Raw genomic sequence first — 22,545 nt, forward strand, 5'->3', positions numbered from 1 at the left:
CCCTGTCCTATAGGGTCACTAGGAGTCAGAATACACTTGATGGCAGTGGGTTTGGTTTTTTGGTATATGAGTCCCAATTTTTCTGACTCTGAAAGAGCTAAAATTCTGGGTTTGTCCACTTCTTTTTAAAGGACATACTCAGAAAGTAATTTTTTTTAATTGTCAAGATATGCCATTGAAATACTCTTGGAAAATAAACAGGTATGCTCAGATGAGTAACTAAAGCAGAAGCGGCATTACTGTTAATAACTATGGTTGTTAGTTGGCATCACGCACCCACCTTTGTTGTGCATTAGGTAATTAAGTTTAAGAATCTGGTTTGAATGGTCCTGCGTTCTCCGGACAACAGCAGTATATAAAAGAAATCCTTCCAAAATTCACCACCAGAATATCAGAAACTTCAACAATCCATGTCTGTCAAAAACTATCAAGAAAAACAGAGGTGGGCAAAGCAACTTCCAAAATGAGACAAGGACTTTAAAACAATGTTGCAAATAGAAGAGTTATTACCAAGTGGCTTCACGGTTCCTTCTTTTTCTGATCTCAAGTGGACATTGTCCAGACCAGCAGGTATCAAGATGCACTTTCCATCAGGATGATAGATCTCCAGGCCACGAGCCAAACTCTTTCCACTTCCTTATTCTGGTTTCTTCCAGGCCTGAGTGGTAGTGTCCAGCCACCACCACAGCCCTAGGAATGAATGTGCCACCAATGCGCAGCTTTGGCCATCCACAGCAGTGCAGTGACTCTAGTGTCTTATGGGTAGGGGTGTTTGAAAGTCATTGGACAGTCATTGGAAGCTGTCATGGTGATGGCTGCAGTTAGATTCAGAGAGGCAGCGAGGATGATAGTGACCATAGTGGACATCCCTTACCACTTTTCTTGTTGTCTGTTTATAGGGTGCCAAGGGCAACATGGGTGAGCCAGGAGAGCCTGGACAGAAGGGGCGACAGGTAAGTTTCCCCCCTCATTGACTCCCCCGCCTCCTCCTGGCCTCAGCACCCCAGGGCTGGGCCGATTGCCATGGCTCTTTGTTCTTCTTCCACAGGGAGATCCAGGCATTGAAGGCCCCATTGGATTCCCAGGACCTAAGGCAAGTTGTGGTCAGCCCCACTTGGGGACTAGAGACAAACCAAGGGAGTCTGGGGTCCAGGGTGAAGGGGATGAGGGGACAGCTGACACAAGAGGGCTTGGCTTGAGACTCAAAGGATCCACTGCTGACTGGGGGCAGCCCTCACAAAGAGCACCAGTTTTTTTAAGTCATAGATGTCTTGGCACAGCCCACCCCCCTGCCTCTAGTCACCAAGGAATTTAAGCACTATGATGAATGCCATCCAAAACTGGTGTCCGGCCTGACCCCACATTCATCTCTACCCAAGGCTGATGACCCTGACCCCAGGGCTGTCACTCACCATCACCCTCCAAGGCTTGTATAGAACCTTCCAGCATCTTCCAGCCACCCAACCCCGCCCACTCTCTCTCCCTTTGGCCTGCTGGTGTGGGCCCCTGGGCCCTCCCTTTCCTGGATTTCTGCTCTGTCTGGTCTCTCACCAGCAAGCCTCAGTCTAACGCTCTTTTCTTTCTTCCTGTTCAGGGTGTTCCTGGCTTCAAAGGAGAGAAGGTGAGATTCTGATTCAGAACACCCTGACCCTAATCAGGACACAGATGGAACCTCAGCCTCAAACTCACCCCTGTAACACCACTGCAAGTCCTGGAGGAACAGGGCTAGGCCTTTTGCTGGGGGTCGTTTTGCCCTGGGGGCTCTTCGCGCCTCACATTTGGCCTGGCCTCGAGCCCCACAGACAGCAGTAACAGTGTCTAGGACCAAAGATGCCAGCTAATGGCTTCACTTTCCTTCTGCACAGGGCGAATTTGGAGCTGATGGTCGGAAGGTAAGCGGGCTGGGCCAGGTGGACCCTCACCTTTCTGCTGCTTAAGGAAATACCCATCGGAGCTAATGGAGTCCTTCCTTCTCCCACCCAGGGGTCCTCCGGCCTTGCCGGCAAGAACGGGACTGACGGACAGAAGGTAGAGTAAGCCATGCACTCCATCCCAGGCACTGGGGGCTGGGCTGTGGGGCGTCAAGAGTTTCCACTATTGTAGGACAGACATACCATCACACCACTGAAAAAGGGCTCACGAGTTCTGCCTGTCCCACACTCAGGAGCCTCCCCAAGCTGTCCGTCCTTCCCAGGGGCCAGCTTTTGGTCCCTGCTTGCCACTGCCCACAGCTTGCAGCTGGGCACCCTGGGGCTGCTGAACTAGGGACCCCCGTGGGTGCTGGAAAAATCAGAACATGACAAAGGTGGAGTGGGCCCTGGCTCCTGAAAACCAAGGCCTAGATCCCCCAGGAACGTCCCAGCCAGCCCTGCAGAACGCTGGGATCTGGCCTAGACCAGGCAGTTCACACACACACGCACACGCACATACATACATCGGGGGCTTGCCGTTCACACACAGACACGAGGAGGGGACCTGACAGTTCACGTACACACTCAGACACACCTGCACACGTGCACACATACGTGGCAGGGGAGGGGGCACTTCGGGCTCCTGTCTCCGGGCAGCATCCTGGGCCTGCCCCTCCCGTACTCACTACCATGACAGCTCAGACCTCAAAAGGCAGGTTCACAGGGCTTTGGCTGCTCATGAAGAGAGCACGACGGCCACCGGGCTTGAGTTTGCACTGCCGTCACCAGCATACAAGGGTCGCGACGGTCACCCTGACGCATCCATCTTCTGCTCTCTCTTCTCCTTCCAGGGCAAACTGGGGCGCATCGGGCCTCCTGGCTGCAAGGGTGACCCTGGGAACCGGGTAAGCACGGCTCTGTGTTCTGGGCGGCCTTAAACCCTAGGGGCTCAGTGCGGGCTAGTGACCCAGGAGATGCCAGGCCACCAGTGGGGTGCTGCCTGCCAGCCCAGGTGAGCTGCACTGAGGGAGCCGGGAGTCATCCATGCTTGGGCTTTTCCTACACGGACCCAGCACCTTACCTGGCCAGCTAGCTATTGCCTAGCCAGCGTCTGCCAGGAGTGGGGTGGGGTTCACACCTGCAGCGAGGCTCCTGGACTCTCCACATGGCTGGCCCAGCTGCTCTGCTCAGGCAGGGGTGGATGGTTCTGGGCTGTTGGCACCCTTCTCTAGAGCAAACACCCTTTCAACATGGATTTCATCTCTGAGCCCCATGAACTTCTGCTGCTCCCTGAGGGAGTTTTTCCGAGACAGGGCCTGGCTGCATAGGGAAGGTGGGGCAGGGATGCCCCTGAGGCCTGGCATGGGGTGCTTGTCAACCCTGCTGCACCCTCAGCTGACCCTCTACTTACCCAGAGAACCACAGCTCATCTCCAGACCTAGCCACTCAGCAGGAGCCTGGGCTCACTTCTCACTCCCTCTTTGCAGGGCCCTGATGGCTACCCAGGGGATGCAGGCAGTCCTGGGGAGCAAGGAGACCAAGGTGCCAAGGTGCGTGTCTGCGCTGTGAGGGTGGCCCACCACTCCAGGGCCTGTGGGACACAGCAGGCTGAGACGCCCACCGAGAAGCCTGTCTCTGGGGGCTGTGGGTCCCCCTGCCCAGAGCTTCACTGGCTCCCGTCCCACTTACGGGGACAGTGGCCCTGCTTAGAGGCACTGACCATAACCACCGGCCACCCTTCTGCCACCCAAGCCTTTCAGGGACTGCCTGCAGGAAGACTCTCAGGCACCTGTGGGGACTGCTGCCCACTTAGGCCACCTAAGGTGTCACTTTTCCCTGGCTGCCCAGGGACACTCAGGAGAAACAGAAGGCATTCACGTTTCCCCGAAGCCAGGGACCTCAGCAGGAGAAAACCTCAACCCCAAACTGCACACTCCTCCCCCCAAGCTTCAAGCCCCTGCACAGCAGCCACGTCTGACTAACTCTCCCAGGATGCAGGGATGGGGATGCTGACCCCACTAGTGGTTGAGGGTGACACTGCATGGGCAGCCCTGGCCATCCTAGGTGCTCTGTGGCCATCGGGGAGGCCCAAGTCCCAGCCCTGCCCTGCATCCCCCTGCTTCTTGCACTGCTGAGGGGTGCTGGGCTGATTTCTCCAAATTCTTCCAGGGGGACGCCGGCCGCCCAGGACGCAGAGGACCCCCAGGAGAAAGTGGGGCCAAAGGCAGCAAGGCAAGTCCCTCCTGCCCTGTCTACAGGTGGAGCCAGAGCTCCAGCCACTGTGACCAAGGCTGGTGGGGTGGGGCTCCACAAGCCTGGGCAGGGGAGTGTGGGGAGCTCCCACAAACCACAAACTGGGGCAAGCAGCACCCAGGAGGCCGTGGCTGAACTGTCCTTCTCTCTCCTCAGGGATATCAAGGCAACAATGGTGCCCCAGGGAGTCCCGGCGTGAAAGGAGCCAAGGGCGGGCCGGGGCCCCGAGGACCCAAAGGCGAGCCTGTGAGTTCCCACCAGGCCCTGCCCTGGTGAACATGGCAGGAGGGGGGCTCCAGACTGGTCCCAGTGGCCAGGGTGGCAGTGCCCTGGCCTTTCCTGCAGGCCCTCACTGCTCACCCAGTTCTGGGCCTCTCAAAGCCTGACTTTCTCCTGCTCCTCTGCATGTGTGCCTCAGCATCCCCCGTTGCTGCAGGCATGAGTCAGAGCTGTCATAGAGAAACCTCTGAGTCTAGGGGTCCCGAGGGCTTTTGGTGGCAGCCCTTCTCCCATTGACACCTGTTCTTTCCACAGGGACGCAGAGGAGACCCCGGAGCCAAGGGCAGCCCTGGGAATGATGGCCCCCAGGGGGAGAAGGTGAGTGGGCCACGGCAGCAGACCCCTGGATCAGGGCTGCACTGGGTGCTGACCAGGGCCATCTCCACCCCCATGGCCCAGACATGTGGGATCTAGATCTCTCCACCACAGAAGACAAAAGTAACTCCAGGACCTCCCCATGCAGGGAGGGTACTCCCCACGGGTCTGGGAAGGTAGGAGTTTGACAGGCCGGCCCACATCCCATGCTCCCTTGAAAAGCCTGCACAAGGCCCATACCATGAACACCATGCACACGTGTTCATGCTGCACACTGCCCTACCACAGCGCCCTGCAGACACCCACACACTGAGGTTCGAATGTTACAGTGTACAGAGCCTTCCTCTGTCTGCAAGGAGTTACATGGCCCCGCCCCTGGTCCTGCCTCCGGGCCACACCCTGGCTCTCCAGTGGGACCCTGAGTCCCTGCTGAGACCCCACACTGAGCCTCTTTTCACAGGGGGACCCTGGCCCTGAGGGGCCCCGGGGCCTGGCTGGAGAGGTTGGCAACAAAGGAGCCAAGGTGATTGGGGGCGCTGGGGATGGGGGATGGAGGAGGCAGAGGCCCGCAGAGCAGCCCTCTACAGAACTGGCAACCCACCCTCCCATCCCCGCACACCCCCTCCACTGCCCCATTCCCCCGACCTGCCGCTCAGAATGGGGCAGTGGCCATGGCCTGAATGTGACCAACAGCTCAAAAGCCCAATTCCCTGCTGGAGAGGGTGCACCTGGGACTTGCTCTCCCCTTCCCTACCATGCCACCCCTCAGCAGGGCGAAGGGCTGAGGTGAGACCCTCGAAGGAGGGCAGGAGGGGCCCCTGAGGCTCTATGCCCCACCCAGACTCCTCCCCAAGTCACACCTAGACTTCTCTCCAAGCCCTGCCTAGACTCCTTCCCAAGCCCCACCAGGCCCCTCCCCAAGCCCCACCCAGGCCCCTCCCCAAGCCCTACCCCAGACCCCTCCCAAGCCCTGCGCAGGCCCCTCTCCAAGCCCCACCCCAGACCCCTCCCCAGACCCCATCCCAGACCCCTCCCCAGACCCCATCCCAGACCCCCTCCCAAGCCCCTGCTGGTTGTGTGGCCAACTTCTGTGGTAAAAACAGGGTCTCTGAGGGCCCCTGGTCAGAGGAGATGATTGCAAGCTCGTTTCCTTTTTTTCCAGGGGGACCGCGGCCTGCCGGGACCCAGAGGCCCTCAGGGGGCTCTCGGGGAGCCAGGGAAGCAGGTTAGCCCAGGCCTCCTGGGAGGGCCCTCATGGCCTCTGGGGCTGGCCCTGTGCCCCGACCCACCCACGGGCCCACCTCTCTGCCCTTCACTTCACTGCCCTCCCTCCCACACCCTGTTGTGCCACCTGCATCCTCCTCTCCGGGCAGGACAGGTGGCTGCAGGTCACTGGCCCCATGACCGCACTAGGGCAACAGAAAGAGGAGCTAGGAACCCTGGAAGCCAGACCAGCCCCTCTTCATGGACCTCACACGCCCCTCCCAGGCCCCCCAGCACCCTCTGTAGTTAAAGGAGGAAGCTGGCCCTGAAGGTCCCAATCCTGAGCAGGGCCCAGGGCTTTCCCCATGCCCTCACCAACCTGACACCCCACCCCACTCCTGCTCAGCCTACCCCTGGTGGGCAGATGGGGCAGGGGGAATGAGACAGGTAGGCCTGGATGCCTAGACAGGGTACATGGAAGAGAAGGAGCCAGGCGGTGACCCTCAAGATACCCGCTGACCCCACAGGGCGGTGTTTCTCAGTGGTCAGCGCTGGCCCCGTGTGTGTGTCTGTGTGTCTGTGTGTGTCACAAATGTCAGTGCACACCTGTACAAGCACCAGTCCCTGATGGTACTCACACCTCACTTTCTCTCCTGTCTCCAGGGATCTCGGGGAGACCCTGGTGACGCTGGGCCCCGTGGAGAGCCAGGATCACCTGGCCCCAAGGTATGCAGCTCCTTCTCCCCACCCCAGCCTAGAGGGAAGGCAGCCGAGGTCCAGCCTTGGGGTTCAGGCCCTGAACTTCGGATCCTCAGCGAGGCCAAGGCTGACCCCCTTTTGTATCAACCCTAAGTGGGGGTCACATCTTCCCCAAGGCAGGGTCGTGGGGTGATAGACCAGCCAGGGAGGCCTGAGGGACTGAGTTCTTATCGTGGCTTCTCTGCCCCTGGATCCTACCTCTTGGCACACCAACCCCATTAGTAACCAAGAGGTACAGTGAACCCCATCTGTGACCCTCTGCTCACACCCAGAACCCCACATGGCGCTGTTTGCTCACTCACGCCCAGGGCCCCTTGGTCCCCAGGCCACACAGTCTGACTCAATCTCCAATTCCTTTTGAACCTGCTGTCCCTGAACGGCCTTCCCCATTCTCCAGGGAGACCCCGGCCGGCCCGGATTCAGTTACCCAGGACCCCGAGGAGCGCCTGTAAGTCCTGGCATGGGCCAGGAGCCCTGGGGGGATGTGGGGGTTGTTGTGAGTGACCTGAAGATTCTTGTTGAGGAGCCTAGCTGCTCCCTGGCTTCTCTGTGCCAGGCTCCCCTACGCCTGCCGTCCCAGGACAGGGAAAGGGCAGAAAGAGGTCAAGGGTGTGTAATCAGGTCCAAAGGCAGACAGCACCAGGAGCCAGCGAGCTACCATGACGTTAGTGACAGGTCATCTCAAGCATAACCCTACGCCCCGAGAATAGCACGTGTCAGCGTGTTTTGTGGTGGCGTGGCGTTAGCCCTGAGGCTTGTGGGGTTTTTGTCAATGAGACCACACTGTTAGGGACGGGACGGGGCTCTGCAGAAAACCTCCAGGCCGCCGGCAGTCAGTCCCTGCCTCGGTCAGACGCAGACACAGTAGCTGCAGCTCTCTGGGTTCTGGAGCTGAGTTACCCTGACTCGTGTTTGCTTCACAGGGAGAAAAAGGGGAGCCCGGCCCGCCTGGCCCCGAGGTAGGTACAGGGAGCCCCAGCCTACCTACCTGTCCTCCCTGGCCTTCCACCAAGGGGAGTCCGTCCATCCTGTCCTCTGTGGCCAGGACTCCGTACGTGTCGTAAGGGGCTGAGAGGTCTTTCCCATGGGTCCCTGCATGGGGCAAAGCCCTCCTCCACTGGAGAGAGGCCCCAGGCAAACAAGCTGGAAGAGGAGGCCAGCTGCCTCCTGCCTCCCAGCGCTGAAGCCCATGAGGCCCCCTTGTTTGACTTTGAGTGTGTGCAGCTGGCAAGGGGCTGTTGTCACCTCTCAAACAATAGCTGGAGCTTGCCTAAATGCTACAAAATGTTGCCATTTAATAAACCCCACACTGCCGAGACCACAGTTTTCCCAGGAGACTCAAAAAAGGCTTCGGGGGATTTGAGGGTCTCTCCATGAGTGACGTTTTTGTCCTGTGTCCCAGGGAGGCAGAGGAGACTTTGGCCTGAAAGGAGCCCCTGGGAGGAAAGGAGAGAAGGGCGAACCTGTGAGTATCCTGGGCACTGGCCCTGGCCAGGCTGGACGTGAAACTTGGGGAGGGGCCAGATGGGTGCTTGAATGGATGGATGGAGGGATGGATGGGGGGAGGGAGGGATGGATGGGGGGAGGGAGGGATGGATGGGGGGAGGGAGGGATGGGCCGGTGGGTCTGTGGGTTGGTGGGTGGGGGCGAGAATGGATGGGTAGGTGGATGTCAGTGGACGAGTGGTGTGGGTGAGTTTGTGAATGGGTGAGTAGATGGTGTATGGGTGGGTCAATGGGTGGATGAAGGGGTGGGTAGACGTGTGGGTGGATATATTGACGGACAGATGGACGGGCAAGTGGTTAGATAATCAGAATTGCCCTGGGTTCAGAGTGAGTTGTTTCAGCTGCTATCTTTCCGAGCTAGTCTGTGAGCTCTGTTGGTCTCTCTGCCCCTCAGTGGCTGAGCATGGTGCCAGGCACAGAGCAGGAGAACAACACAGACTTACCTCTTCCTCTCACCTTCCAGGCCCACCCAGGCAGGGGCTGTGGGTGGGGATCACACGCTCCTGCAGTGCTCAAGGGCCCAGCCAAGGTATCTGCTGAGGCCCACTTGCCCTTTCCCTTTTCAGGCAGACCCTGGTCCCCCTGGTGAGCCGGGCCCTCGGGGGCCAAGAGGAGTCCCAGGACCTGAGGTAGGTCTGTCCACTGGTGGGAGGGCAGCACTCCAGGCAGGTATGCGGAGGGCGGGTAGCCCTGGGGCCACGATTGGGCCTCACAGCTCTCTCCTTCTTCCTCCAGGGTGAGCCTGGCCCCCCCGGAGACCCTGGTCTCACGGTAGGTGTTCCATCCAGAATGAAATCAGCATGCTTCTTTGAGAGCTTCTTTCTCCTTTCTAAAAACCAGAAAGCTGGGTGCAGGGTGCAGGGGTAAGGTCAGCAGGTGCAGGGGCATTGCTAGCCTCCCTCCCACATGCTCTGCTTGTGAACCTCTTCTCTCCACCCAAAAGCCCGTGGACTCCTCATACAGAAATACCTTCCTGGGCTTCCACCATCCCTGGGAAGCCCCCCTCCATGCACTGTGCTCTCCCAGACCTGGGACACAGGAGGCATGGCCCTTTGGCTGACCTCTTGGCTGACCTCTGCTCCATGTTGCAGGAGTGTGACGTCATGACCTACGTGAGGGAGACGTGTGGGTGCTGTGGTGAGTCCCCACCCGCCCTAGCCCCCGGAAGTCTGTCCCACTGGGGATGACTGGAGAGTCCAGGCTCAGAGCCTGCCCACCTACCAGTGACTCCCAGGACGGGGACGTGGAGGAACCAGCGTTCTCACGGAGGGCAGGCCCTCTGTCCCAAGTCCCCACCTCTTTTGCCCACCATGCACTGTCTTTGTACCCCTGGGGGTGGGTGAGCTCCTGTCCCCTGGGGTGAACACGGGCACCCAGTGTCTTCCGAGGCTGAGCTCTGTGTGGGTGCGGGACACCCCTGACCCCACTGACCCCACCCACCCTACCTGCAGACTGTGAGAAGCGCTGTGGTGCCCTGGACGTGGTGTTTGTCATCGATAGCTCTGAGAGTATCGGCTACACCAACTTCACTCTGGAGAAGAACTTCGTCATCAACGTGGTCAACCGGCTGGGCGCTATTGCCAAGGACCCCAAGTCAGAGACAGGTCAGAGGCTGCCCACTGCAGGGGCGGGGCGGTGGGCGGGAGGTCCCGGGCTGTGGCGTGTAGGAAGACCCCTTCATAGATGGAAAGACTGGGCAGGATGCAAGGAGATCAGGTAACAGGAAGACGGAGCAACAGAAGCTCAAATAGGGCCACCTAACAAACGGACCTGGAGCAGTGGCATCACTAGGGGTGTGTGGGGGTGTGGATCACACCAGGTGACATTGTCAGAGAGAGTGATACCAAAATGACCGTCTATAAAAATATCGTTAGTTTTAACAACGAAAACATTCTTTGCAAGCCCCCTTACATGTATCGGTATACCTTCAAGGCTAAAACTCTATGATAATTTACTTCTCGAACCTGTTAACGTGCTCCAGTCAGAGCTGTCACTATTACTCAGTTACAGTGATACGTCAAATCATGTGGTGTCGTCTGCACGCGCCACAAGCACACACTGTTTTCATTGCTGGCGGTGTATTTAAAGTCTCTGGTTTTGTGACTATTGATATGTCAATAACTTTTTTGAGAACGAAGTAGTAATTAAAAGAAAAGAAGGAGTGATACACAGGAGTTACAATTTACAAGTAACGTTAGTACAAAAAACATTATTAAGGATTCTGTACGGTCTGGTATGGGAGGAGGCCCATGCGGGGGTGACACTATGAGTTATCACACTGGGTGACACCAACCCCAGTGACACCACTGGTCTTGAGCTTTGCTGGGCTTCCTGGAAATAGCTGCCTTTAGGGCCAGCGGGTCTCGGGCATCTTCAGGAGCCGCGTGGTGTGGGGCTGAGGCGTCTTCAGCACTGACAAGTCACACCACCCGCCCTTGTAGGTACTCGTGTGGGCGTGGTGCAGTACAGCCATGAAGGCACATTCGAGGCCATCCAGCTAGATGACGAGCGCATCAACTCACTGTCCAGCTTCAAGGAGGCTGTCAAGAACCTCGAGTGGATTGCCGGTGGCACCTGGACACCCTCAGCCCTCAAGTTCGCCTACAACCAGCTCATCAAGGAGAGCCGGCGGCAGAAGACCCGCGTGTTCGCGGTGGTCATCACGGACGGGCGTCACGACCCACGGGATGATGACCTAAACCTGCGGGCGCTGTGCAATGACGACGCTGTCACAGTCACAGCCATTGGCATCGGTGACATGTTCCACGAGCAACACGAGAGTGAGAACCTCAACTCCATTGCCTGCAACAAGCCCCAGCAGGTGCGCAACATGACGCTTTTCTCCGACCTGGTGGCCGAGAAGTTCATCGATGACATGGAGGACATCCTGTGCCCGGGTGAGGGGCCGGGGGCGCTGGGAGGAGGAGACCATGTTGTAGTCTCTTAGTGCTGCTGTAACAAAATATACCACGGGTGGTGGCTTTGAAGGGCAGGAATTTATTTTCTCACAGTTGAGGACGCTAGAATCCCAAATTCAGGGCATCAGTTCAAAGGGAAGGCTCTTGTTTGTTTCAGCTTCAAATAGCTGCCAGCAATCCTCATAGCTGCATTTGTCTCTGTCATCCTTTCTGTTCCCCTTCTGTGTGTCTCTCCCATCCTGCATCCCCTTCCCCTTCTCTGTGTCTCTGTCATCCCGCTTCCTCTTCCCCTTCTGTGTGTCTCTGTCATCCTGCTTCCTCTTCCTCTTCTGTGTGTCTCTGTCATCCTGCTTCCTCTTCCCCTTTTGTGTGTCTCTGTCATCCTGCTTCCTCTTCCCCTTCTGTGTGTCTCTATCATCCCTCTTGGTCTTCCCCTTCTGTGTGTCTCTATCATCCCGCTTCCTCTTCCCTTTCTGTGTCTCTGTCATCCCGCTTCGTCTTCCCTTTGTGTATTTCTATCATCCCGCTTCCTCTTCCGTTTCTGTGTCTCTATCATCCTGCTTCCCCTTCCCCTTCTGTGTGTCTCTGTCATCCCCCTTCCTCTTCCCCTTCTGTGTGTCTCTGTCATCCCCCTTCCTCTTCCCCTTCTATGTGTCTCTATCACCCCACTTCCTCTTCCCCTTCTGTGTGTCTCTGTCATCCTGCTTCCTCTTCCTCTCCCGTGTGTCTGTGTCTGTTCTGGTCTTTTCATAACTCAGAAGTGATTTGGTTGACCAGGTTTAGGATACGCCCAACTCTGGTATGACCCCAGAACATAACAAAAGAAAAATCTGATTTCCAAACAGGATTATACCCACAGGTACGGGGCTGGAAATTCAACACATATTTTGGGGGAACACAATTCAATCCATCATAGGCGGCCAGGCCTCCTGTCATTGGCCATACAAGCCCTGGGGGCCCCTCCATGCACTGGCTGAGGCCCCACTCTGATGTATGTGAAGCAAGGGAAGGGCCCAGGCAGGGAGAGGGCTTGGGCAGTCACAGATGGGGACAGACTCCAGCCTCACCCAGAGCCCAGTGTCTGAGTGCCCTCGTGCTGCTGTAACAGATACCACCAAGAACAGACATGTGTCATCTCATAGTTCTCGAGGCTGGGAGGCCGAGGTCAGGGTGTTGGCTATGTCCATTCCCTCTGCCCTCTGGGCTATGGGTCAGCACCATGTAGGACCAGTGGAGACTGACCAGACCCCCGGCCTGTTTTCCTCTCTTGCAGATCCCCAGATTGTCTGCCCTGACCTTCCTTGCCAAACAGGTAACACAGGGAGCCACCTCAACCCCCCTCAGACAGCACGGATGCAGCCAAGAGGCCTGGGGTGGGGGCGGAGGGGGCCTTGTGAGACCCAGGGGCAGTGCTTCTCCTTCGTGAGGAGTGCCTGAGATTGGCATCTCAGCCCACATGGGTGGTTTCTCCCCCAGAACGCAGAGTACACCCTTGGCCCTGAGCATAGAGAGGAGGGAACTAGGGGAAGACTCCAGGACATGGGGATGGTGCCCAGGAGCCCCTGTGACCTGGTGCCCGTGGGCTGGGGGGCTGCCCTTACTCACCCAGCACATAGGGGCTGGGAAGCCCTGGGGCTGCCCTTGGCTCTTATCCACTGGAGGCTAGCACCTGGCAGTCCCGCATAGGCATGGTGCGTCTTGCCCAGTGCCCACAGATGGGCCAGCAGTAGGGGGACTGGCTGTGGTTTGACACCTCTTTGGCTCCCCAAGCTGGGCAGTGTGCTGGGGCCATTAGAGGAGGAAGCATGGATTCAGTGAATCAAAGGTCTGATTTATGGCTGTCCAGGAGGCAGACCCACAGTAACTCCACAGGTGTAGGGCCTGAGTGCTGCCTCCTAACCATCCGCCCCGCCGCTGCTGTGCATGGCTACTACTGCTTGCCCTCCCCTGGGGCAGGTGCTGGATCAAGGGAGCCGTGTCCCTGGATTTAGAATATTTGGGGCAGAAGTGACTGTGAGGCTGGAGAACTGGGGTGCACAGCCTGGAAAGGAGTGAGGGGGCTAGTGGGGTGTTGGTGGGCTGGATAGGTATATGAGGGGCCAGTGACATGTTGTGGGGTTGGTGAAGTGTCATGGGGCCTGGTGAGAAGATGGGGGCATGTGAAGTATCAGGGGACTGGTGAGGTATTGTGGGGGCCTGTTGAGGAGAAAGAGGGCTGGCAAGGTAATGAGTCAAAGCCTGGTGAGGTGATGGGCTAGCGAGGTGTCAGGCAGTTGGTGATGGATTGGGGGGCGGATGTGATGGGGGCCTAGTAAGGTGTCAGGGGGCTGGTGATGAGTCAGGAGCCTGGTGAGGTATTGTGAGGGCCTGGTGAGGTGATGGGGGGCCTAGCGAGGGATTGGGGGCCTGGTGAGGGGTTGGGGGCACGTGAGGGGCTGGGTGCTGTTTAGACGTCAGGGTGACTGGTAGGAGGTTCAGGTGGCTGTTCAGCAGAAGGCCTCCGTAGGTGCCCAGGCATCTGGGAAGGAATCAGGCATCGTTCACACTCTGGCTGGTCATCAGACCTGTAGCTCCCATGGTGACAACTGCATAGTGACTGTGGGGCAGTGGAGCCCAAAGGAGGGGCCCTGGGGGCATTGGGAGCTAAGCCACCCCTTTGCAAGCCCTGCCCCACCATCCTGGACCCTTGGGACATCATTTTGACCTTCTTGCTGGGAGGGGGGTCGAGCCTGGCTTGTCACTGGAGCCAGCTATTAGAATGGGACCTCTGGGGAGGTGGAGGGTCCGTGTCCGTGTCTGTGCCTTCGTCATCTGCGTCTGCATCCATGTCTGCGTCAACATCTCCAGCATGTGTCAGCATCCATGTCTGTGCCCGTGTCTGTGTCCATGTCTCCAACATGTGTCCGCATCTATGTCTGCGACCATGTCTGTGTCCATGTCTCCAACACGTGTCAGCTTCTATGTCTGCGCCCATGTTTGTGCCCATGTCTCCATGTGTCAGCATCTATGTCTGTGACCATGTCTGTGTCCATGTCTCCAGCACGTGTCAGCTTCTGCCTGTGCCCACGTCTGTGTCCATGTCTCCAACATGTGTTAGCATCTATGTGCCTATGTCTGTGTGTCTCTAACACCTGTCAGCATCTGTGTCTGCGACCGTCTCCAACACGTGTCAGCATCTGTGTGCCCGTGTCTGTCTCCAACACCTGTCAGCATCTGTGTCTGTGATCATGTCTGTGTCCATGTCTCCAACACGTGTTAGCATCCATGTCTGTGCCCGTGTCTGTGTCCATGTCTCCAACACGTGTCGGCATCTGTGTCTGCGACCATGTCTGTGTCCATGTCTGAGCCATGTCCAGGTCTGGGTCTGTGTCTGAGGCTGTGACTGGGTCTGTGTCTGTGTCCAGGTGTAAGACCGTGTCTGCATCTGTATCTAAGGCTTTGATTGAGGCCATGTCTGAGGCTGGGTGTAAGACCATGTCTGCATCCGGGTCTGAGGCCACGTCTGCATCTCTGTGTCTGCGTCTGGCTGTGAGGCTGTGTCCACATCCGGGTCTGCTTCTGTGTCTGCGTCTGGGTGTGAGGCCATGTCTGCATCCCTGTCTGAGGCCATATCCGTATCCGAGTCTGCATTTCTCTGTCTGCGTCTGGGTGTGAGGCCATGTCTGCATCCCTGTCTGAGGCCATATCCGTATCAGAGTCTGCATTTCTCTGCGTCTGGGTGTGAGGCTGGATACGTCCATGGCTTCATCCGGGTCTGAGGCCAGGTCTGTGTCTGTGTCTGTGTCTGGGTGTGAGGCCACATGTGCTCTGCATATCTTAATGAAAGTCAGCATCTTGCAGGCAGGGCTTCTCAGTGCACGTGTGTTCTGTGTGGTCCAGGCGGCCCATGAAGCAGCTTCCTCATGTGGAATATGCTGGGTGCCCTGAGCATATTTAAAGGCTCTGAGGTGTCCTGAGGACAAGAAACATGCTGGACTTGGGGGAGGCAGAGGAGTTTCCCAAGGCTGTATTTTGTGGCCAGGTTATGGCATTGGCAGCATTGGCAAGGTGTAGGGGTCAGCTGGAAGGTGGTGGGAGCCCCACCTGGAGTCTCAGCACCCTGCTGAGAGTTAGCTGGGGACACAGTGTATAGTGCCCGGAGTGTTAGTTAGAGCCCCCAAAACTGGAAATGGCAAACAGACAGCCCCAGCACAGTTGCTGCTGTGTCCACCACAGACACAGGGGCTGAGGTCTGTACACAGAAGCCTGGGGTTGGACCGTGAGTGGGTGGGCATGGCAGCTGCCTGGGGCCCTTCATTGGATGGGCAGAGCAAGGAGCTGCTGTGGGCCCCAGGGTGCCCTGGGCCCTCCCTCCTGGGGTGGGATTCCCTGACTGGCCCAACCAAGGTCTGAATGTGGTGTGTACTTCAAGGGACCCTCAAAAGGGAGAAAACAGGCCCTGCAGCCGAGGTCAAGCAGTGGCTCAGACTCCCGAGGAAGGTGACCTGGGACGAGCATTTTCCCCCAGGCCTAGGGAAGGTGGCGGCTGGCTGATGCTGAGGGTGTGGCGCAGGCAGGCAGGGAGCAGGTGAGGGATCACTGGGACTCGGTCCACTGCTTCTGTGGAAGCCTCGATAGGTTCCCCTTCTCCCAGCTAAAAGGAGCGGCCCCTTTAAAGACCCTGCGCTTCTCTGCCTCCTTAAATTCCCTCCTACTAAGCTTTACAGAGCTCCTTCTCTAAAGCCGTTGGAAGTTCTCAGAACAAATCAAACATGGCAACTCGGGAGCTTTAGAGCATGCTTTTGCAAATGGCGTCCTCGGTGTGTGTGGGGCTGGCACAGCCCTGGCCTCCAGGCCAAATGTGGCCACACACCCAGAACCCCGGCCACACGCGGGCTCAAGCCCACCCCAGGCTGGCCTAATTCTGTTGGAGCCACCACGGGTGAGGTGTCTTCCGACGGCGCTTCTGCTCCTGGGCCCCTGGGCCCTGTCGCCTGGCTGCCATCTCCCCAGACTCTCCGACTGGCTTTGGCCCCACGTCCCCCCGGGCCACTAGGGGCCTGTGTACCCCTCCTCATCCAGCCCAGCCCAATCACCGTTCTCTGCTTTGGTCCAAACTTGTCTCTCCCAGAGGTGCCCTGGGCTGTCAGCCCGAGGAGGGCGGCCAGTGGCCGCTCACACACCCTGTGCCCTTAAACCCTTCTCTGGACGCTCCCTTGCAGATGGACCTCATCCTAGCGGGGCACCCCAGGTCACCTTCCTCCGCACGGAAGAGGGGCCCGACACCACCTTCCCCCGGACCATCCCCCTGATCCGACAGTTGCTAAACGACACGGAGTCCACGCACGACCCTGCTGCCTATTCCAGGCTGGTGGCCGTACTGGTCTACACTGCCGAGCGGGCCAAGTTTGCCACAGGGGTCGAGCGGCAGGACTGGATGGAGCTGTTCATTGACACCTTTAAGCTGGTGCACAGGGACATCGTGGGGGACCCTGAGACTGCGCTGGCACTCTGCTGAAGCCAGGGCTGCCCACCCATGTGCACAGATGGCCAGACTGACCCCAACCCAAATTAGTATCCTGCAGCAGCTCTGACCCATTACCACACACTGGGTAGCTGGGACAACAGAAACATTCTCTCACAATCTGCAGGCCGCCAGTCCAAATTCAGGGTGTGGGCAGGGCCTTGTTCCCTCTGGAGGCTCTGGGGCAGATCTGTCCTTGTCTCTTCCAGCTTCTAGTGGCCTCAGGCGTCCCTTGGCTTGTGGTTGCCTCATTCCTATCTCTGCATCTTGTGATGTGTTCTGCCTCTCTGTGTTCTCCCTTTGCACCTTCTTATGGGGACACTTGTCATTGCATTTAGGGCCCACCCCGATAAACCAAGATAATTTCCCATCTCAAGAGCCTTAATGTAATCACATCTGCAAAGTCCTTTTTTCCATGTAAGGTTCCATTCACAGGTCCCAGGAATTAAGACGTGCCTTTTTGCGGGGGACTATTCTTTTTTTTTTTTTTTTTTTTTTTATTCTTTAGCTGACCACAACCCCCCAGCCTAGTAAGCTGCTTCACATGCTTGGAGGCTGCAGGCAAAAGAGGAACACAGTCCAGAGTGCTTGGGAGTGTACCTACCCAGGCTCTGGCCGAGCCTCAAGATGACCTGGCTGTTGCATTGGCCTTGATTCCACGTGCTGTTTACACACAGGGACAGTCCCCAGGGCACGTGTGAGGAGTCACCTCAGGGCCAGGCATTTTCGAGGCCAGCTGTACAGCGGTTCATCTTCATGGGGACCTGATGACCCAGACTGTGTCCTCACACCCTGGCATCTGGGTCTCCAGAGGCTCTGTTGGTGTGTGTGGCCTGTCCCCAGAGGTGTAGGGTTCCTCCTTGTCCTCCCTCCCACCTGCGGGTTCCATGAGGAGCCACCCAGAGGGACAAGGCATCCTCCCCTTGAGCGAGACTCAGACGTGGCACACCCCATCCCTGTGGTCCCTTTCCTCCCACCAGAAGCCAGATTAAGCATGACTTCTGGGGCAGGATGTCCCCCTCCCCCTGCACAAGGTGGGCTGGGCTAGAGTGTGAGTGAGGACCCCAATGTAGGGTTAGAGGCAGGAGAAAGAGATGGGAAAGAGAGCAGAGGGTAGCTTTAAGCACAGCCTCTCTGGGTCCCCACCAGCACCTCCCATACCCTCCCCCCACCCCCCGCCCTGTGTAATGTCAACCTACTGGGGAAATGCCCCACAGGCCCGGCCCTCGCTCCATGACTGGGTGTCTGCAGTGACCATGAGGAAATGTTTATTATTGTGATGGAACTTGGAAGTCCAGCAGTGCACAGAGAACTCACTAGGAGGTGTGGCATCCTAAGCCAGTCTTAAGCCAGTCTCAGCCACATGCTTGGAAAGTTGCCCTTGGTTGGCGTGGCCGCCAGAATAAGTTCCTGTTGTCAATAAGCTCATTAAAGAGTCCTGTCTACAGCAAGCGCTCCTCTGCCTGTGCCGGCCGGGGAGGGTGCTTCCGGGGTGCGTCCTCTGACTCTGTAGTGAGCAGAGGTTAGATACTCCATAAAAGCAGAAAATCACAGACTTGGGTGAATTCACTGAGGTCAAGTACAGGTGGCTCAACAGGCCTGCTCTGAGGTTGAAAGTTGGCCAACACCTGTGCAGGTGGAGGCAACACCTGTGCAGGTGGGCACTGCCTCCTTCAAGAGCTCAGAGCCAGGGATCAAGCCAGGGCCTCAATGGACGTGGTGGGTCCTGGGTCAAGGCAGAGATGGTGCCTAGAGGGTAGGAACTGAGACCCTTGGGCTCAACAGGGTCTCAGCTCTCAGGTTTGGGAACATGTCCTAATTGGAGGATGAATGAGGGGAGACGGTAATGGGTTCTCAAGAACTGTGGTGGGGCCTGGGCTGGCAGTTGACTTTGGGTGGAGGTTTCCCCAGAAGTCCCAGCAGTCTGTCATGGGCTTCAAGAGGGGGTGCACATAGAAGGGGTGCAGGGTGTGGTCAGAGCAGGGAATCACCTGGGCATCCTAGGTGGGTCTTGGTCAGAGCAGATGTTACCTGGAGGTCCTGGGTGCCAGGTCTCAGACCAGGGAGTCACCTAAGTGTCTTATGTATTGAGTCTCAACCATAGTGGGATGTCAGCAGGGGGTTCCGGGTGCCAGGTCTTGGCTAGAGCACGAGTCACCTGGGGGTCTTAGATGTCTCGTCATAGTCACAGTGAGGCATCACTTGAGGGTCCTGGGGTGCTAGGTCTTGGACAGAGCAGGGAGTCACCTGAGGGTCTTATGTGTTGAGTCTCAGCCATAGCAGGATGTCACCTGGGGGTCCTGGGTGCCAGGTCTCAGACCAGGGAGTCACCTGAGAGTCTTATGTATTGGGTCTCAGCCAAAGCGGGATGTCACCTAGCAATTCTGGGTGCCAGGTCTTGGCCAGAGCACGTGTCACCTGGGGGCTTTAGATGTCTGGTCATAGTCACAGTGAGGCATCACCTGAGGGTCCAGGGTGCCAGGTCTTGGACAGAGCAGGGCATCATCCTGGTTACTGGTTTTTTCAGAGTGGGGTGTTTCCTGGGGTCCTGGGCTCTGGCTCTCCCTCACAAACCTGGGCAGACTCAGGGCTCTGTCTCCCCTGCCCGCCCACCCGGCCCCACTGCGCGTCTCCCCCTCCTCCAGAGCTGTACGTGGCCCAGTGCACGCAGCGGCCTGTGGACGTCGTTTTCCTGCTGGATGGCTCTGAGCGGCTGGGCGAGCAGAACTTCCTCAAGGCCCGGCGCTTCGTGGAGGAGGTGTCAAGGCGACTGACGCTGGCGCGCCGGGACGACGACCCGCTCAACGCCCGCGTGGCGCTGCTGCAGTACGGCGGCCCCCGTGAGCAGCAGCTGGCCTTCCCGCTGACCGCCAACCTGACCGTCATCCACCAGGCGCTGGAGGACGCGCGCTACCTCAACTCCTTCTCGCACGTGGGCAGCGGCATCGTCCACGCCATCAACACGGTGGTTCGCGGGGCGCAGGGCGGGGCGCGGCGCCACGCTGAGCTGTCCTTTGTCTTCCTCACCGACGGCGTCACCGGTAATGAGAGCCTCGAAGAGTCGCTGCACTCCATGCGCAAGCAGAACGTGGTGCCCACAGTGGTGGCCGTGGGCAGCGACGTGGACATGGACGTGCTCTCCAAAATCAGCCTGGGCGACACGTCTGCCATCTTCCGCGAGAAGGACTATGACAGCCTGGTGCAGCCCGGCTTCTTCGACAGGTTCATCCGCTGGATCTGTTAGCCTCGCCCCCGCCTGGGACCGCGCGCCCCCGCCGAGGCCCCGCCCAGTGGACGTATGCCCACACGGCAACCACGCCTCTATGGGCCTCCGACACCCTGTCTATGGTGCTAAAGGTCTGTGCGGAGAAGGGCTCCGGGCCATCTCCAGGCGCGGCTTCCTCCATGCACGGGGGAGGATGCCCCTGCACCCCGAGATTCCACTCCCAGATCCTCGCCCTAACCCTGGGGTCCCCCGGTGACTTCCCCTACCCCCATTCTGCCCACTCCCTTCCCTCAATGCCTCTTCACTGCCTCGGCCCCCAACCAGCCTCCTCAGGCACAGCCCTCCAGTGTCTTCACCCCTCACGACAGCCCCCACCTGCTGGTCTAGTGCCCCCTCGCCCTCCCCGCTGCACGGCAGGGCCAGGCAGGACACTGCCTCCTGAGTCCATCTGTCCTCCACTCCCACACTGCACCAGCTCCTCATCTGGCCTGGGGGCATCCTCACCTGCCTGCTGTCAGTCTGTGGCAAGACCCTCACCACCTGTTGATGCACGCACCCGCCTTTCACCCCAATAAAGGCTTGTGAACCGCCCACCTCCCCGTACCCCTGCCTTTCTCTTTCCCACTCACGGCCCCTCCACCAGGGGACACCCATCCAGTTCACATGTCTTGGCCCATCATAGGTCTTCAGCCCCTAGGATTGATTGTGACCCCACATCCCCAGAACTCGCCTGGGACTCTCTTTCCCCTAGGCTGAGCCTTCACAGCCGTCTTACAGGAGTAGGTACTGCCTCTGCTGCATATCCAAGTCTGGACTTCTCAGCCCCAAAGCCTCCCCTTCTAGTCATTTCTAGGGCTGAGAACTCCACTGTAAGATCTCTCCTTCTGTCTCCAGAGTGCTGCAATGTCTTTAAGTTTAATGATCTGTGTGAGCATAGTTAGTGTGTGTGTGGAGAGAAAGAAGGGGCTGAGAGAGATGAGAGATTAGAGATGGGCGATGGTGTCTTAGTAACCTGGTGCTGCCTTTACAAAAAAAAATCCCAGAAATGAGTGACTTTGAAGAACAGAATTTTTTTTTTTCTCACAGTTCTAGAGGCCGGGAGTCCAGACTCAGGGTGTCAGCTCTAAGGGAGGATCCTTCTTTGTTTCTTTCAGCTGTTAGTAGCTACCTGCAATTCTTGGCGTTCCTGGGCTTGTAGATGTGTAGACACATGACGTCTGTCTTCCCTGTGTGTGTATGTCAGTGTCTACGCAGCTCTTTCTGTAAGACACCACTCAGAAGTGATTAGGTTTGGGACCCAACCTACTCTGATGTGGTCTCATTAACATAATAAAAGAAAAAGCTTTATTTCCAAACAAGGTCACTGTCTTAGTTATCTAGTGCTGCTATAGCAGAAATAACACAAGTGGATGGCTTTAAAAACAGAAATTTATTCTCACACAGTTTAGGAGGCTAGAAGTTCAAATTCAGGGCACCAGTTCCAGGGTAAGGCTTTTTCTCTCTGGGGGAAGGTCTTTGTCATCAATCTTCCCCAGTCTAAGAGTTTCTCAGTGCAGGGACCCTGAACCCAAAGAATGTGCTCAGCTCCTGGCTCTTCTGGCTTGATGGTAATGAGGTCCCTCTTCTCTCTGCTTGCTTCTCTCTCTTATATCTCAAGATACAGCCTAACCCTGTAGGTTGAGTCCTGCCTTATTAACATAACTGCTTCTAATCCTGCCTCATTGACATCATAGAGGTTAGGGTTTACAATAAAAAAAAAAATAGGATAATTACATTAGATCACACAATGGACAACCACACAATACTGGGAATCATGGCCTAGCCAAGTTGACACACGTTTTTGGGGGGCACAATTCAATCTGTAACAGTCACCTTTCTACTGTGATACTGTTTAAGTCAAGATCAAGTGGTGGTTCATACATGATTGTACTCCACCCCAGGATACACCCTCTTGGCTCTTGGCCAGCTGTAGCTGCAAGCCCGCACATTCACCCATGCCCAGACTAGTTTCTCGTCCCCTGAGAACAGCAGGATCTGAAGTGATGATGCCCAGCAATAGGCTTGGTTTCAGTCCAGGTGAACCAGTCAGGTTCACCTGGAGCTGAAGGTCACACAAGGTTGGGGCAGATGGGATCCCCAGTGGCCAGAAACCACACCCTGGTAAGTGGAGCACCTTCAGCCCGAGGCATGACTAACAGGCATTGCCCAAGTGAGTGAGATTCCTGGAGTCCCCCTGGGAACCCAACAGACCTCCAGAGCCTGCCAAGTGTACACAAGGCTGGGGGAGTCCCTCACCTGGGCCAGGTGCACCCAGCCTCCAAGTCACACAGTGCGCAGGGTAGACGCTAAGGAACATGCCCCTCCCCTTGGGCCTGAAGGCATCCACCACACTTCTTGGTCCCCTGCATTGGATGGGCAGATCCAAGCTGCCCAGAAGGGAAGAGGTTGAGGGTCCAGGCCCAGAATCACAGTCGAACTGAGGAGCTCAGTCCTTGCGTTAACCCTTCACGCAGCTTCTGTCCCTGACACAGCTAAGTGCCTGATGGTATCCAGCCCTGTGAAAAAAGATTCCTGCCTCCTCACACTTCTGCCGTTGTCTTCCCCCATGCTGGTGGTGACATGACCCTCTCCTCTTGTCCTAACCCCTTCTCAGCCATCGCATCAGTCATCTCCA

At 57.4% G+C, this 22,545-nt stretch overlaps 1 protein-coding gene across 2 annotated transcripts in view; it reads left to right on the forward strand.

Annotated features, from left to right (window-relative positions):
• COL6A2 (collagen type VI alpha 2 chain) overlaps positions 1 to 20,464 on the forward strand; it is a 34,763-nt gene extending 14,299 nt beyond the window's left edge. The window contains exons 6-28 of one of the 2 annotated variants that reach the window (XM_064279593.1): positions 900 to 953; positions 1,049 to 1,093; positions 1,595 to 1,621; positions 1,866 to 1,892; positions 1,984 to 2,028; positions 2,762 to 2,815; positions 3,398 to 3,460; positions 4,080 to 4,142; positions 4,320 to 4,409; positions 4,698 to 4,760; positions 5,218 to 5,280; positions 5,920 to 5,982; positions 6,624 to 6,686; positions 7,117 to 7,167; positions 7,643 to 7,678; positions 8,122 to 8,184; positions 8,791 to 8,853; positions 8,960 to 8,995; positions 9,316 to 9,361; positions 9,676 to 9,828; positions 10,666 to 11,121; positions 12,416 to 12,454; positions 19,291 to 20,464. In XM_064279593.1, the coding sequence (XP_064135663.1) occupies positions 900 to 953; positions 1,049 to 1,093; positions 1,595 to 1,621; positions 1,866 to 1,892; positions 1,984 to 2,028; positions 2,762 to 2,815; positions 3,398 to 3,460; positions 4,080 to 4,142; positions 4,320 to 4,409; positions 4,698 to 4,760; positions 5,218 to 5,280; positions 5,920 to 5,982; positions 6,624 to 6,686; positions 7,117 to 7,167; positions 7,643 to 7,678; positions 8,122 to 8,184; positions 8,791 to 8,853; positions 8,960 to 8,995; positions 9,316 to 9,361; positions 9,676 to 9,828; positions 10,666 to 11,121; positions 12,416 to 12,454; positions 19,291 to 19,889 (2,262 nt within the window). In that variant the 3' untranslated portion in view covers positions 19,890 to 20,464. Of the gene's footprint in view, positions 1 to 899; positions 954 to 1,048; positions 1,094 to 1,594; positions 1,622 to 1,865; positions 1,893 to 1,983; positions 2,029 to 2,761; positions 2,816 to 3,397; positions 3,461 to 4,079; positions 4,143 to 4,319; positions 4,410 to 4,697; positions 4,761 to 5,217; positions 5,281 to 5,919; positions 5,983 to 6,623; positions 6,687 to 7,116; positions 7,168 to 7,642; positions 7,679 to 8,121; positions 8,185 to 8,790; positions 8,854 to 8,959; positions 8,996 to 9,315; positions 9,362 to 9,675; positions 9,829 to 10,665; positions 11,122 to 12,415; positions 12,455 to 16,343; positions 18,097 to 19,290 lie in introns of those variants that run through there. The other variant, XM_064279592.1, reaches the window with a different exon arrangement.
• The last annotated feature ends 2,081 nt before the right edge of the window (positions 20,465 to 22,545 follow it).

This window comes from Loxodonta africana, chromosome 2 (genome assembly GCF_030014295.1).
Source record: "Loxodonta africana isolate mLoxAfr1 chromosome 2, mLoxAfr1.hap2, whole genome shotgun sequence".
Classification (NCBI taxonomy): Eukaryota; Metazoa; Chordata; class Mammalia; order Proboscidea; family Elephantidae; genus Loxodonta; species Loxodonta africana.